Source organism: Zophobas morio, unplaced genomic scaffold (genome assembly GCF_036711695.1).
Source record: "Zophobas morio isolate AGI-343-1 ecotype UQ-CSIRO unplaced genomic scaffold, CSIRO_AGI_Zmor_V1 ptg000030l, whole genome shotgun sequence".
Classification (NCBI taxonomy): Eukaryota; Metazoa; Arthropoda; class Insecta; order Coleoptera; family Tenebrionidae; genus Zophobas; species Zophobas morio.
In genome coordinates this window covers 11,335,066-11,352,875 of record NW_026972135.1, presented here as the reverse complement: position 1 = coordinate 11,352,875, position 17,810 = coordinate 11,335,066, and the positions used below count along the sequence as shown (strand labels likewise).

Here is a 17,810-nt window from a genome sequence, read left to right as displayed (position 1 = left end):
TCATCTTCGTTAACGATTTTCCATCGTCTATTAAATGCCGCTCAATTTTATATGGGGATGATACCTTAGATCATATAATAAATAGATACCAATACTCAAAGTGAAAGGTGTGACTAGACATGAAGCTATCTGTTGTCGTTTTCTACGTCAAGGGGAGTAGTATAATGCTATCCTTGTGTGATCACCACATCTTCATCTTTGTCATATGCATTTCATCTGTATATGTCTATTTCACTTCCAGCCTTGTACCGCACCAGCACAACAAATCGCCTTTGACAGATGTTTCTTCTAACCTCTCTTTCGTGTTCTTGTACGAAAAACAATTTTAGAATTTAGACCAAAGATCCTATTTTAAGTGATGTAAACATAAAGGATCACAATCACTGCCCAATAATTTACTATTCCTTTCGTTATCTACTGTGAATTATTTATAAAATCAAGCTGTCAACATCTTTCGTACGTAGTTAGTTCAGACACACTTCCTAAAATTTAGGCGCGCAAAATTCAAATAGTGATCAGGCAAGGATAGCTTCATTCTAATCCCTCTATGCAGAAGAGAGATATGTGACAGGAGGATGTCGTCACAGGCTCTTCTAGGGAAAGAACACGGCGTGGTGGTATCTATTTATTATATGATCTAAGGATGATACCAGCTTATTGAATAAAATAAACCCTACACTGTCGTCTTCATATCATGAGCTAGAACAGTCCGAAGCCTTGGATTGGTTTTCAGCTAACAATCTAAAGTTAAACATCAACAAAACTACAAAAATCAAGTTTACCCTGTGGTGACCGAATTTTAATCAATTGGTTTTGTTTTGTGAGTGCAAGTATGGTGAAAAGACGCTGTAAGTCAGGTAGGTTAAATTAGTTGGTTTGGTAGTTAATAAAAGGGAGGAAGCTTGTTGTTTAACGACAATCAATCGTAACGCCGACGGAGCCCAATTTTCCCCAACACGTGTAACTAATTCTTGCAACTTTTAACGGGAAAGATGCGACTTCTTGATCGATGCTAACACGTGTAAATTTGGTTCATTGTTTGTAAATTCACAGTTCAGGTTAGGAGTTTAATCGTTAACTAAATATTGCTAACACAATTTAACGATCAGGATTATTTAAATAAACCACTTGCTAGAAGATTTCATGAAATTCACTTAGTCAGGATTAAAACCTTTGTTTACAAGTTATGAATGAGGTTTCTGGATGCTTATACGTAAGTGTTACATTATAACACTTCTTAATTCTTCACACAAGATTGCTGATAGTTCATTTCTGGCAGTTAAATTAATACAGCTCATTATACTGTGAACTGGCGGGGGTTTAAAAATAATTTCTTCGCTTAGGCAGTTATCATCGTTATTATCATTACATCACCGAGGCATTTTCTCGCAACATTAAAAATTACAATACCGAGGCATTTCCTCGCAACGTTAAAATATACATCACCGAGAAGCTTTTTCCTCGTAACGATGACTCTCAAAGTAAATTGTTTTTTTTTAGTAACTAATCACTTGGATCATGACATAATTTGACATAATGTAAACTCTTTGTTTGAATCGTTGATAAAGTATGGGAAGTATTAATCTCATGTAAATTTTGTTAGCTTTGCAATATTTCTCTATCGCATAATTTTCTTTGTTGTGTAATTTTAATAGAACGTAAATTTCATGCTCTGCAGTTTTAACATCACATAATATTTTTCTTTGCACAAGTTTATTTCACACTAGATCTTATGTTTTATAAATCTTTGCTAGTTTTGTTTTGTAAATATTTTGTTGATGAATGTTATGTTATCTAATGTCCAATTTTAATCTCACATAAGAATTATTTGTTGTTTAAAATTTCACAAGATTGTATGACGAATTTCATTGTTGTTTATTGCTCTTTTGAAACCTTAACACTTATGCAGTTGTCGTTAATATCAGAGTCATAGAAATTGAACATTTAAAATGGAATTGAGGTTAAGTAATACCGAAACGTGTAGCAGAAGCCGGGGGCGCGGTGCCTAGTGGAGCCAGCGGGATTTATCGCGCCATCTGCACAAGGGATGCAGGCTGTGTGTAGATGTCAGGGGAATGGTCTGGACGTTGTGATGCTGTTAGCTTATTTATAGCCGTGACTAACCACTAGTTTTCATCTGTAACGGCCTGGTTAGGACGGCATGTTCGTCATGGAAATGTGCTGTGCGGTAGGCTTGCCGATAGATAGAATCACCGTCGCGGGGGAGAACAGCCCCAACCGGGAGCCCCAAACCCCGGTTGTGCTAGAACGCCCTAATCGGTATTTTTGTTGTGCTCGTGTTGTGTAATAACTTGTGTATTTGCATCCAGTTTCTATTAAATTTGTGATATTCAGATATTTGCATTGATTCAAAAACATATGTGTATTTTTGTGTTTGTTCGGTTTTCATATGTGTATGTCTGTCAATTCGCGGTTGTCTTCTCTTTCATGTTTTTATATGTTTTATTTGTAATGTATAATATGTGGATGAATAAAACTCTAGGGGGGTTTTGGAGCTGAAAAGCGATTGCGATTCGGCCCCCATTGGGCAACCCGAGGGCAAGTCACGAGTCACCATCGCTCGTCGCTTCTTTTCCTCCCAGGGAAGGTGTGCGATTTATAGCCCCACCCTGAAAATTTTGTCTGTTATTTCTTGCGCTCTCTACACGCACGTAGTGTATGCTCACTTGTATGAAAGAACGTCTTCCCGCCATTTTTCAGAAAAAAATCCAACGTAGGTTCCTTTTGTTAGACGATCACAGGCAAGGCTAAATTTTGAATTTTTAAATTTTTCGCGGGCTTTCAAATTTTTTTCAAGTGTCAATTTAAGGCGGGAAGTTTGGGTTATCACAACCTAAAAAAATCTGAAAGCTCAACGAACAATGTTACACGCGCATATTTTCTAGGATTTCATCTGGACTCTAAGTTATCTTGGACTATTCATGGTGAGATTACTACAAGAAAAATGACCAAAAATATTTTTTTAATAAGATGTCTCAAAGATCAACTTCCATTTGAATGCCTCCGTAATGTGTATTTCGTAATATGTGACTCACATCTTAGGTATGGTATGCTATTGTGGGGGCATACCTCCACACGACATCGTCTGTTCCGACTTCAGAGAAAGGCAATTCGAATAATAGCAAATCTAAAATTCAGAGAAGTCTCTAGAGCTCAGTTTTATCAAATTAAATGCATTAACACTACCTTCTGCCTATATTCATAACTGTTTAATATACATCAAACAACACGAGAATGATTTTTCATAACACAGTCAAATACACGAGCATAATAGTAGACACAGAAATAATTTATGCCTGAAAGAAGTACAAAAATCGCAAAATGCATTTAATTACTTCGCAATAAAATTTTATAATAAAATTCCGGGACCAGGAAAGGGATGAACAAATTTCTGTGGAAGTCGAAATATAGGTATATTGTGATAAAAGTTGATAATGGGCGTTGCTGGATCCCTTAGGCATGTAAAGCTTACAAAGATGAGAGTTCATGACATTGCGGATCAAGGTTCAGTTTTTCTTGTTAATCGAACTTTCACAATATTGATAAATGTATTCTTCTGAATTCTTTTCTATCTAAATATTTTTCGAAAATATCTACAATTAAAACACGAGACAAACTCTCGATTATTCAAGAATTTTCGTGATGATCTTGATTAGATATAGCTTGAGACTGCACAGTCGGCCAGCCAAATTTATCGCCTTATGTCGCGCCGTCCTTTTTAACACTTGTTTGGGAGATTGCCCATCACTTCCGCTGTGCCTAACTTTGCTAATAATAAGGTGCAAAAATGAGCCAGAGTATTCCTTTAGTAATTAACCGAAAAACTTAAGTTTTGCAAGATAAGTGTTTGCTGAAATATATTCTTAGAGTATTGATAATGATATATACTAGGAGTATTACTATACTATACACGTGATTAAATTTTATTTGATAAAATTGATTTATTTGAAAGTTATATTTTTCGAGATTTTTTGCCAAAGTTGTTGTTCTTTCTTCTCGTTAAGCAAATTTCAAAACCATAAAGTCTTATTTATAGATTTTAGTTTAACTAATAAATAACTAGGCTCCGGATCTTAGGTTTTTGGCTTTTTATGTCTACTTCAGGCATTGCAGCGAAATTTATATATTTATCCGAATTTAAAAAATTCTGTTTATTTAACGCCCATTTATTACTACCTAAAATGCCTAATTTACCGTTAGAGACCTAAAGTGTTAATTAAACGACCTAATTGTAAATTTTAAAAGGCTTAAAATAGGATTCCACGACCAACGAAGCGGACGTGCTTGCAGAATTGAGATTTTCCGTGAATTCATTGCTTTGGCTGGCAGATTGTTTAAAAATGGGTTGTAAACAACGCCCTTGAGTTTAATGGTACGGGTTGGTGTCGCCAACTGACAACGCTGGCCTGCATTTCATTTAGATTATAGCCGGAAGGAGGTGAATCTCTGAAAAAGCATTTTATTTTAGAAGTTTATTGTTAGTGATACTGAGTGTCTTTGCGTGTTAGTGAGTGTGCTGGGGCCTGTTTTGTTTTTGGTGCATACAGTAAAGAATCCTCAAAATGCCTAAGGTTAAATCATCCATGAAAGATGAAATCAAATTATGGTTAGGGAATAATTTGGACACTAATTTTCAATTTCTTTCTTCAACCAAAGACAATGAGTTATTCTGCAAAGTGTGTGGAAAAGTTGTAAGTAAACATTTAAAATACTGAAGCTTGAATTATGTTCACATTTTTGTTTCCTAGTTTAAGTGCGAAAAAAAATCACACTTTGGACAACACTGCAGTGGTAATGCACATAAAAAGAACAAGAATAAATCCAGTAAGCAGACTTTATTAAATATTAGTTCTGACCAGGGGCGGCTCATGACTTGAAAAATTGATGAGGCACAGCACAAAACGCTCTAAAATATAAATAAATCAAGTTTACTTAAATATTTTCTATTTAGTCAAATAAACAAATTTGTAAACTCATTTAACTGTCCACAAAGAACCAACGTGAAGGTGTAAGGAGGTCTTGCAAGGAAAGGATGAGAATGACAGGACAAAAGGAAAGGGACGCGTGGTCAGAAAAAACTAATATAACTTCTAACAAAAAACAAAATTAAAATAAACTTTAAAGGAAACATATCGAAAAAGATCAAATACAACATAAAATAAAGCTAATTTGATTTATAACAAAAAACAAAATGAAAAAAATATAAAATATAAATACGGATTTATTTTAAATTTTTTTTTTATGGATCAATTAACGATTTACTCAAATCAGGAACCGGCGGTTTTAATTCCTTAACTACATACAATTTATCATCATACGTGAAAGTAGAAAAAACAGAACTGCCATTGTCATTTAACGTTAGTAGAGAAAAATTCCGATTTACTCGTAATCTTAAATAACGATTACCGAAATCAAATTATGACAAGCACAAAGCACTAACGCGACCCACGCAAACGTAGGCACTTTTAAGACAAAATTCTGTTACCGAAATTTTGAATCAATTTATACACACACAGATTTGTGGCAAAACAATCAACGGCCTAATTTTGAATACTCCTGCGAATGCAGACTGCATTGCAATCGCAGGTTCCCCGCGCGCAAATAATATAGTTGTCCATCTCTTTTGCAAGCACGGAAATGAGGCTAGCCTCAATTTTGTCTTTTTTCAACTCATACCGCTTATAAGTGTATTGCAGGTTGCTTGCCTATTAACGACATGATTTCTATATATGCTGTAGAGGCAAGCTTCGAGTCGGCCTCATTCGCGTCACAAAATACATGTTGTGCCGAGTGTTTAAGCGCGCTGTTTAATTAAGGGAGCAACGAGTACCTACCGAGATAAAAATAAGAATATAATTTTCTATATTTATTTTTAAAATTTTAGAAAAAAGACACAAATTATTGGCCGAAATGTGTCCGTATAAAATAATAAAAATCCTAATAAGGCGTAAAATTCATTGGTGAGGCACTGCCTCACCTGCCTCATAGGACAAGCCGCCCCTGGTTCTGACAATGATTTTACGCAATTTTGCACTGATTTATGTAGGGCATTTACCGCAGCAAATATTCCATGAAATAAAGTTAGTTGTCCTGAGTTTAAAAATTTTATGCATATAAATATACCTACAAGACGGCATTTACCCTCAGAAAGCACTCTGAGAAAAAAATATTTACCGAAAGATTACGATATGGTGAGCAATAGAATTTTTATTTAAAAACTTTTTTAAATAAATTTTATAATTTACAGGTAATTAAGGAAATTAGAAATTCGATTGGCAATAATAATATATGGGCTAGCGTCGATGAGACGACGGACAGATTAGGGAGATACATAGCCCATTTAGTAATTGGAAAGTTATCTTCTGAAGAAGCTGGCCGTCCATTTCTACTAGCTTTGAAGCAGCTTGATAAAACTAATAGCAACACAATCTCGAGATTTATAAACGAATCATTGGGTGTGCTATTGCTAATTTTAAGCATTGAAATTATTATAATTTATTTAATTATTGTTAATTTGCAGCTTTATTGTGGCCAAAAGGAACTGAACACAAAAAAGTTAAATTGTTTGTATCAGATGGTGCTTCATACATGATCAAAACTGGTACTAATTTGAAGGTGTTTTATGAAAATATAACAACTTAACAAGTATGGCACATGGGTTACATTTAGTGTCTGAAACAATTAGACTGAATTATCCAGATGTCAATGGGATAATTCGTGTTAAAAAAATCTTTTTAAAAGCACCAATAAGAGTAGAGTTTAAAAAAACAGTTTACCAAATACACCTCTCCCATCTGAACCTGTATTAACCAGGTGGGGCACTTGGATTCAAGCAGCATTATTTTATGCAGAACACTTTGATGTTTTAAAACAAGTCAGTAAATATATAATGGTTTTGTTACTATCATTCTTATATTGAATATTTTTAGGTTGTAATGTCATTTGAAGCCAAAATTTGCACAAAGCATTAAAAAAGCTCAAGAATTCCTGATGAATAAAACAAACGTTAAAAATGAACTCTTGTACATTAAATCTCACTTAAAAATTATTGCTGATGCAATAGAACAATTAGAAACTATAGGTTTAAAATTAAACCAAAGTATGGAAATTGTGGGAAAAAGTGTATACCTACATCTTTAAAAAACACACCAGGAAAGGTGGGGGAAATGGCGTTCCAAAAATTATGTTCTCTATTAAAAAAGAATCCAGGACACGATTTTATATGTTCAGTAAATAACGTAATTTGCGGTAATGGAAATGCTACCAACAATACATACATATGTGAAAACGTAGATTGTTCAATATTTAATTTTGCACCCATCACTTCTTGTGATGTGGAACGCACGTTTTCAAAACTTAAAAGTGTTTTAAGCGATCAAAGGTGTAAATTTACAATCGAAAATTTAGAGAAATATATAGTTTGCTTTTGTAACTCATTTTAAATACCTGAATTAATATTTTATTTTTTGTTAAATGCGACTTGCTTTAATTTAATCACCATTTTTTTGCAATAACTTAGAATTAGGGGACGTAACTATAGATCGTTTATTTATTTAATCATTTTTTTGTTTGTTAAACAAAATATTTGTTTCTACAATGTTTTGTTTAATGTTTTTTTTTTAAATATATATTTTTTGATGTATGCTTTTTCGTTGAGCAAATATTTTTTCCTCCAGGTTTTTAACCTAAACTAAGATTTTTATAACTTAATTCGTCAATTTTGGGACTTAATAATGTCTCCTTTTATTCATTTTTTAACGACCTAAAATCCGAAGCCTACATAACAGAGTACCACGAATATCAACCAAATCCAGTGTTATTATTCAGAGAAATGCAAAGTGCAATTCACAGAAAAATACACCTCAAAGTCGTTAAAATGATGTTTGAAGAGCTTATGTACCATGGTTTCCTAACAAATTCTGTGCTAAATTCGCTTTAGATTTTAACTCCCTACTGGGTTAATCTTCGCTTTGTGGAGACGAACCAGGTATAATAATCCCAACAGGTCAGGTAAACGATTTGTACAGAAAAACAAAACAATACTTTTATCTTGTCATGTCGAGGATACATTTATTAAGTGTTATGTAACCACTATATTGATAGAAAGGATGTTTAGCGGATGTTTTGAACATAATACACATATGCAGTTTTGAATATCAGCCAAAACTAAGTTTCGTTTTTGAATATAATCATAATACAAAGTTTGTGTTTGATTTTAAATAAGGTAAATAACAAAAGGTTTCCAACAATTATATTAAAAATTATAATGATAATAGTGACCATTATAATAAGCTACATTTCAGATTTTATTGCTACAGTTCCTGCTATATAAACGACTGGTCTTTTGAGAGAAACCATTTTGTATATTATATAATTTGACTTTTCTGCCGACAAACATTATGAGTAAGATTGGTCTACCTGCTTGTGTAATAATGATTTGATCATGTTTACAAGTTTGTTGTCAGTTGATTACATTTATCTCACTGACTGTTTTTTCTTTTTATTTTTAATAAAGAAACAAATAAATTATACATCGCACATCTCCTCGCACCGAAGCAACAACAACCTGACCTTTACAACTCAATCAACCTTGATCTTCCGCTACGAATCCTTAATAAAAAATTCAAAAAAGCCACCGCGTTCCACGTGTAAAATATTTTCATCATGAATATTCATCCTCCAAATCCCTCGAATCCCAATAATATTCTTTTTTAATTTAATCAAGCAAGCCGAAATGGCACGCGCGCCTCAAAAATTAAGCATCAATTCAGATTTCCCTCGACGTCGTTGTGAAGCCGCCTTAATAAACGCGCCATATATTTTAAAATATGAAGTCTCCCGGCACTAACTAAAATTGCGAATTCGCGCCCTAAATGAAAACTTTCACGCTTATAAAATATTTAGAACGACGCCGAAAATGTCCTCGTCTTAACCCTACGCAGGCCTAAATTTTGATTAATTGGGTTAGTTATTAAACGCGAAAGGAAAGAATCTGCAAAAGGCGACTTTCTTGGTTTTTGCCGAAAGTGGAACAAGGACTGGCCGGAGGCGGCGGGGTCGAAAGTGAAATTCGAGTGTGATTTGATGGAAGAGACTTACCGGTTTCATTGTTTGATGGATTTTTTCGTGGTGGTGGTGTTAGTCTAACTTATCGGCTCACCTCTTGGGAATAAACTAAATTTATTTGGTGGTTTTAGTGAAAGTCGGCTCGAAAATCACGTCGACGGCGTACGAGATGTAATCACGTGACTTTTATAAATGAGCGAAACATGTTTTGACGGCTTTATGTGAAGATGATTTCATTTTATGCAAAACTGGTAATTTGTTCCTCTTCACGGACGCATCGCGGATGAGCGATTATAGCATGACAAATAAAGTGCGATGATAGAAGCCGCAAAATATTTTGGTTTTTTTCTTTTTTGTTGTTTTTAGCACAGGTTGCTTGCGCAATTAACTGACGTAACGAACGGAGTCAATGTGGGGTAGATGTCATAGATTTTTATTTTCGCCATTGCTGCGAAGAGTTTTTATCCGGTAAGAATTTACAGCGATCGAGCGGAGTCTTGGTTTACGGCGTGTTCACCTGTGCTGCGAACAACTATTAAATTACACTGGTCTACCATGAAAAATCATCAAGCCGAGAAATAGGTGGAACAAAGTTGTGCACGCTGATGCTGAATCTGTGTCAGTTTTTCTCTTATACCTTGCCTTGATGAAATAATGTAGAATTTTAATTCTATTATGTGTTATAGTTTTTATATTTTATTCTATTTTACAATCATAATCTTGATTATAAGTACCCAAATGCGGGCATAAACTGGCCTTTATGGCAAAAATTGCCAAGCAACGATTGATTATCCATTTACATTAGTAATTATTCAAACAAGCTTCGATATTTAACATTTTTATTAAAGTTGACAAAATAATATTTCGTTAAATCATTCCCTGGCCAACTTCACATTCTTCTAAAATTTCGTTTGAATAAACGTTTCCCCTTCTTCAGTTTGCATTTGAAAATCGAATTATTTAACAAATAAACAACGTGCTATCCATAACAATCTTGCCGAAAATGCTCAATATTTCGTTGAAAATATTGTTACGAAAGAAATCCATACGCCACCCTGGTACGACGCCTATGGGTTCTACTATGTACGTCGATGATGACTAATCGTCCATAACGGCGTTCGGGCGGCAGAAAATCCTGGAAGCGGAAGTTGCGATGGGCAATCCAGAAAGACTGCAAGAAGGGAATTATGGCTTGAAAAAGAGGCGAGATTTTTCCAAAAAGAAGTAGGATTTTTGGTGTATATTGTTTTGGCAAACGGAATCAAAACTCCGGGAACGAAGATCAATGCAATTGGCGATTGGCCAAGACCAAGAGATAAGCACGATGTCCGGAGTTTCTTGGGATTGTGCACGTACTACAGAAGGTATGTCAACGGGTTTGCTGATATTGCTGACGGATTTGAAATCTCAGATTAATTGGACCGCTGAATGTTAAGCAACCTTTAAAAGTTTGAAGAACGCACTATGCTCTGTAGTATATTCAGGTGAAAGAATCAGCAATAAAGACGCGTGATCAGCACGTGTTCAACTGCCTATTGGTCGAAAAATTTGGGGGAGGCTTTTTCCCAAGCCAGTTTTACACTGTACCGACATTTCGTTGCCGGTGCGTTTCATTGTTCACTCATCCCTTGCGTTGTGTCGTCTCATTGCTTTCATCGTTTTTGTTTTTGCTTGGTTTTATACTTGTGACCGCCATCATGTCGGATGTTGGAAACATTATTTTGTCAAAATCAGAACTTAAAATTTCTCTACAGTGTAACACGGGCTAGGCGCAGTAGGTAATCTGCTATTCTGTCCTATCCTCAATCATCGGAAATGTTCATCTTGCACACGGACGCGAGCAACATCGGAATAGGTGCTGTATTGTCACAGGTACAGGACAAGGAAGAAAAAGTCATCGAGTACTTCAGCAGCGCCCTTTCGAAACCCAAGAAGAACTACTGTGCTACGAGGAAGGAGCCAAGTTCTCTTGACCTCTTTTACGTCGCGGTTCAAAGGTAACATATAAGTAAGTTCGCAATTCAAATTTGCGTGAAGTATACGATACATAGAAATTAAGTGACCTCTATTTCGACGATCTACAAGACTTAGGATACCTAGGTTGGAGAGTCGTTCCTTGTAAGATATATGGTGGTAGCCATAAGGAATTCTCGTTGCTAATCTTTGAACGGGTTCAATAAGGTTGAGATCTTTGATTCAATCTACACTCCAGACTATGCATCCATATTCAAGAAGCGGATAACAAAATTGATAGAAAAGGCGTCCAATGCGGATGGGGATGATGTATTAAAGGTCTTTGAGAGATCACAATAAGAATCGGAACTGGTTAAAATTACAGAATTAATTGTATAATTCAATTTAGGATTACTATTTTCCAAACGTAGAACTACGCATTTAGTCTCACCAGAGAGAGATCTGATCAAGATCATTTTGCAAACGTGCATAATCGGAAAGTGGATTACCATATGTATAATTTACTATCGTCCGCAAAGGAAGAAATTTTGCATTTAACGTGCAGAGGAAGGTCGGAAACATAGAGTAGAACTAATAATGGACCAAGAACGGAACCTTGTGGGACCCCACTAGAAACCGCAGCAAAATCTGGGAAATGATCCCAACACGTACGCAAAATTTACGATCAGAAAGGTATGCTTTAATTCAGGATAATAGTTGGCTACGGAAGCCAGTGTGATCAAGCTTAAGCAGCAAAGCAGCCTTCGAGAAATCTAAATATATGACATCAATTGGGTGATTATGGTTGACAGCAAGGGTCTAATCATTGATGCAAATTAAAAGATTAGTAACAACTGACCTGCCTAGCATAAATCCGTGTTGCGTTTTATGTATTAAGTATATTATGTTGAGCGCAAAATCTATACATGTTAGTAACAATAATGCGTTGCATAATTTTAGTAACAACAGGGTGTGATAACCCAAACTTTCCGCCTTAAATTGACAATTGAAAAAAAGTTTGAAACGCCCGCGAAAAATTCAAAAATTCAAAATTTGGGCTTGGCTGTGATCGCCTAAACAAAGAAGCCTACGTTGTGTTTTTTTTTTGGCATGACGGGAAGACGTTCTTTCATACAAGTGAGTATACACTGCGAGAGCGCAAGAAATAATAGATAAAATTTTTGGGAGGCGGCTAAAAATCGCGCCCCCTCTCTAGGAGGAAAGGAGCTGCCAGCGAGGGCGACACGGACTTGCCATCTCGCATTCACTCCTCAGCCCCAAAACCCCCCTATAGTATATTCATCGACATATAATACATTGCAAATGAAACACCTTAAAAATACGAAAGAAAAGACAACCGCGAATTGACATACATACACATATGGAAACCAAACAAGTACAAAAACACTACGCTAATGTTTTGAATCAGTGCAACTATTTGAATATCACAAATTTAATAAAATAAAACAAAGCAAAATCTGAATTAAAGTAACTGGATGAAAATACACAAGTTATTACGGGCGTGTGGCGTCAAATTTAAAGTTACGGCAGTTAACAGGAGCACAACAAAAATACCCCTGGGGCGTTCTAGCACAAGCGGAGTTTGGGGCTCCCGGTCCGGGTTGGTCTCCCCCGCGAAGGTGATTCCATCTATCGTCACAGCACATCTCCATGACGAACATGCCGTCCTAACTAGGCCGTTACGGTCGAAAACTGTTGGTTGGATGTCAAGGCTGACAGCGTCACATCGTCCAGGCCGTCCCCACTGACTCTATACAAAGTCTGCACCCCTTGTGCAGATGGGGCGATAAATCCCGCTAGTCCCCCCTAGGAGCCGCGCCTTACGCTTCTGCTACGTGTTTCGGTGTTATCTAAACTCAGTTCCATTTTAATTGTTCAATTCCTTATAACTCTGATATTAACAACAATTGAACAAGTGTTATTTGATAGTAATATCACTTTCACCCTTTTCCTGACGACTCTTCAATTCAGTTCTCAGAGATTTAAGGTAAACATGTCGCCCTCTTTAGTAGAACGATTCTAGCCACTTGCGAGTTGATAAGCATTAGTTTTAAAGCTCTAGGCTTCTTGACTGTGGTGGAGAAATTGCTCATTCTGCTAAGAGTCCAGTCCAATTGTCTGGAGACAACTGCCTTGTCAAGCTCGGTGTTGTCTGTATCAGTGATACCATAGATGATAATGTTATTGGATCTGCGGGTTTGTTCGACAGCTTCACTTATGACATCTTCTGTTGACGAAGCTAAGTCAGCACTAGAAGAAGAAGCCCTCAGATCCTGCTTAAATAATTCCAATGCGACAGTAACACCATCAACATGTGCTAAAAGGTATTTATTGGCCGACTGAAGCTCAGCAATTGACTTTTCGTGGACAGTCAGTTGCTCAGTTTGAGTTTGTAAAATTTTTGTTTGCGTTACAAGTGTCGCTTTGCATTTGGCAACATCATTGGATAATGCCTTTTGAGAAGCTTTTAAAGCAGAAACTTCCCAGGCAACATGATGTCGTCTTTTTCACGTGAATAAATGGTCATCATTTACGTCATAGTGACCAAAGATTTCACGTGATATTGACGTACCAATGACGGTCAAATGTCTCGTCTAGATGACGTCATTTTCTCACGAACTATTGACGTGATGTACTGACGTCTTAGAGTCGTCATTTTCTAACGAATTATTGATGTGATTTACTGACGTCCTAGAGACGGCATTTATTGTCCATTTTAAGACGTTTTTTATATTTTGATTTTTAGAAAAAAATATGCAATAAATAAAACGCTGAAATAATTTTATTTTTTTATATTGTTTAGCTTAACTAAAATATTATAATTCGTTATAATCACCAAGTAAAGCCCAAAACAAAGTATATATTAATTAAAGTTAAAACAAATTAGTGTAAAAAAATTAAATTTACTACAATTTTGTACAACCAACAACTTCAATAAACAAATAAAAAATATGTCAATTACACAAATTAAAGATAAACCACTCCTAAGAACACAAACAAATCTACATACAGGTAATTACGAGTATAATTAGTATAAACAAAAAAAAGGATATTGTACAATATATGTATAATCAAAAATAAACGTTGCAATAAAATATGCTATTTAAAGAAAAATCAGTTTTAAAACACAAAGAAATCGATTTAGTTACAAAGGATATTAAAAAAAAACTATAATAAACTATAGATCAGTTTTAAAAACACAAACAAGTCTATTTACAATAAATATTTAAAGAAAAAACTAGAATAAAGGGAAAAGACAATTGAATCGCATTGTTGAAGTTACTTGATTGAAAATGCACTGTAACACCATAGTATATGTAAAACTATCTAATTCACGACGACTTGACTATCCCCAACACACAAAAAAGTATCGTTAAGAACTAATTCTGTTTTAACAATCATATCAATAAACTAAGTTTTTTAAGTTTGCCTCAATTTATTGCACTGAAAAGAAAAACCCGTTAGAGTGCATGGATTAATGGAAATGCAATCATTTTTTCATCTATCGGCAATAGCAAGCATTTGACTATTATTGAATTTAAGGGATTACAGCTTAAAGCAGAAGACAAATTCTGTATTTTAAAAATGCTAAATTTACTTGAATCTAACGGATAATCGTAAAATGGTTGCATTGACAAAAACGTACAGCCTATCAGGAAAATCTCGTTGTCAATACTTTTTACAATGAAGCGAAATGTGTATGTGTAAATAGTAAGTTACCAAAAAGTATCGTCGTATTACAGGCATCTACCGGTATATAATATCCAATATTAATGTTATATATGTATATATGAATTCATTGTATTTTTTTAACTTACAAAGAAATCTGCTTGTTCTAATAGGCAAAGATAATCTTGTAATTCGTCAAAATTTGTTTAGGTGTGGTCTTGCCGGCATAACTTTTATTTTTGTTTTCTTTTTCAGTTGTCAGATTTGATGACGTTTCCATGTTGGAAATTTTTTCACTCGTTTCCTTTAGCATTTCTTTGGTTTCGCACATGTGTTTTGTATTTATTTCAAATCTATAATAAAATTATGTTCATTAGCATTAGTTCATAAAAAAATTGCAGTAACATACCTTTGCAATATTTTATAGCGCCTCATTTTCAAAAACAATCACCGTAAGTTCTTCATAATCAGTGGGAGTATCTTCAGTGATTAATGGTGGTCTTTCCAGCTTATCTGAAAAAACTGCTTTTGTTATCTACGTACAATTATCAAAAATAACAGAAACACGTAAAAATTAAAATCATTACTTTATTAGATATTAACTTACCTACTATAAATAAGTACAACCCACACTGAATGGCATAAATTTGCACAAAACTACGTTAAAAATGAAGTGAGTAACGGATACACGAGAAAGTTTCGGTGGTTGAGAACCAACTGGAAATTGGAAATATTGGAATGCTTCTCTGTGAAGCGCAATAAACATAAATAACGAAAAAAGGTAAAGTCCGAATGCACGCCCCAAACATCTGATGTATTGTATAGTAAATACGGATAAGAATAAATTTAATAAAACTGAATATTAATCACTCTCGAATTTTTTGGTAACCGTCATCACTTTATAAACGTCTTTATAAAATCAAAATTCGACGAAGGAATTCTTCAAATCTTCAAAACTTGTCCCGTTTTAGGGACAATGGACAAAGAATTTTTATGACTTTGTGTCGTTGGGTCTTTTCGCTCAACCCCAGATGTTCTATTTATAATTTGCCAAGCAGGTACTTACAAAATAACACTTCCAGAGTAAACAAGTTTTCAGAAATAATTATTTTATTAGAAATTATTAGAATGAAAAAAACTTGTCTTTGGTGTATTTCTAATTAAGCCGTTGTATTTTTTGCTCTAAATATAATCAAGCATTATGAAGGCCACTTTTTAAAGAATACGACGACCCACATGTAATTGATCTTATAATCTATAAAAAATGACGAAGAAGGGACAGCCTTTTGACGTCATTAATTGACGTCAGAAGTAACTCATAAAAATCTCGTCATTTTCACGTGATTTTTTGGTCGAATGACGTCGCCGACGAGTTATGACCAAAAATTGACGTGAATTAAACGACAAGTTGCTGCTTGGGTTCCTTGCATAATTGCTTGATCTTATTCATGATAGCATGGATATGATTAGTATTTAGCGGCTCCGGTGTGGAGATCTGCGAATTATTATCTCTAGAGCCACTATCAGAACACTTCACACAAAGCCATGAGGAATTACCATCAGTAAATCTTTGGAAATCAAACTTTGCAGCTTTGGCACACAATTTAAACACTTTGTACATAGACAGAGTGTTGGTTACCCCTTTTTCCAATTTGTTTTCAGCCTCTCGATTCCATTTGTAATCCGAATAATACTGTCGCTATCGACTGTTAGTTATAAATAAATAGATTTCGTCCCTGTAAATTTCTACATGGCATAACCCGCGCAATCCAGACACACTTAACCCACTTCATCCACACATATCTCACCGCTATCTGTTGATGCAAATTGTTAAATGCGGCGCTTTCATATTAATAACAGCGACTTTGACATAAAGCACTGCCACAACATGACCGTTCGCGTTTAATAAAGCCAGCGCGTTTTCCGAACATGTCACACATTCCATTCGAAATACGACGTCATAACACGAACTTATGAGGGATTACTTTTCTTCGAGGCAATTATTCGCATTTTCTGTGAATTTCTAGTGGGAATTTATACCCTTGGAGGTTAGAGAAGTTGTACGTCTTTGACCTCACCCTCGAAATGTGATAACGCCCTCACGCTGATCCGATTACGAGGACTGCAATTACCTATTTCAATGGGAATGCTTGATTATTGCTATTATTTTCGTGCTAAATGAATTTATGGCTGTGCGATAACCTTTTCGTTAGAAATGGAATGGAATTTGCCGGATATCCGTGTAATGTAATGTATTACAGAAAAATGGAGAAACGGGAACGGCGTGGGTGACGGTCAGAAACAAAAAAACTTTGCAAGGGTCGGAGGCTCGGAGGGACGCAAAACTCGGTGGGCTGGGGCTTAATAATATGAAAATTATGCTGAGCCAAATTGTCGGCGATGGCTTTTATTATGTACTTGTGCAGGATTTAAAGTGGGATAAATAAAGTTTCTGTGGTGGAATGTAAGTTAAAACAGGGCTGTGGAAACTACACCTAAACTTTATTTTCTCAGATAACCAAGTAGGTACTCACAATTTAATCTACTCTCCGGTAAAAACTGCACACTATTAGAGAAAATTTAATATAAACAGAATTATTACGACGATCAAGTTAGAACTGTTAGAATCTCTTGGGGAATTAGAAATTGGTACTTCATCGTGAAGGCTATGGCTCAAAAATGTCTGTAATGTTTTGATAAAGTATCTTTTTTCAACGAAGACGAAAACACACTTGTTTATATTTGGTCTGGAGCGCAGTTTGTCTTAGGAAACGAACAGTGAGTTGAGAAGTGATTAATTATAATATCAAGAATTTCGGAAAAGATGTTTCGACGGTAAAATATCAGTATCAAGTTTTCCGTAAATTTTCTTAAAAAATGCTCACTGCATCTAAATTGGAGTAATTTGCTTAGAGTTGTTTGCAACAAATTCCTAGCTCTTGACTTCGCCCTCTTTTAAGTATTCCCACGAATAATCTAGGGGTTTGAGGTCGGAAGATCCGCCGTTCCATCCAACCACACCATTTTAATTAAATAAACTGCTTACAATTCGTACGTTATGTGGTGGTACACCATCGTGT

At 35.2% G+C, this 17,810-nt stretch overlaps 1 protein-coding gene and 1 long non-coding RNA gene across 2 annotated transcripts in view; one reads left to right on the top strand and one right to left on the bottom strand.

Annotated features, from left to right (window-relative positions):
* LOC135137994 (cuticle protein 16.8) overlaps positions 1-9,357 on the bottom strand; it is a 43,054-nt gene extending 33,697 nt beyond the window's left edge. Inside the window, exon 1 of the mRNA XM_064067797.1 lies at positions 9,121-9,357. Coding sequence (XP_063923867.1) covers positions 9,121-9,129 — 9 coding nt within the window. The 5' untranslated portion in view covers positions 9,130-9,357. The remainder of the gene's footprint in view (positions 1-9,120) is intronic.
* On the top strand, positions 6,124-6,563 carry LOC135138089 (uncharacterized). The gene is made up of 3 exons (XR_010281974.1): positions 6,124-6,212; positions 6,269-6,476; positions 6,542-6,563. It is a non-coding gene; the product is annotated as an uncharacterized LOC135138089 (long non-coding RNA).
* Positions 9,358-17,810: the final 8,453 nt, after the last annotated feature.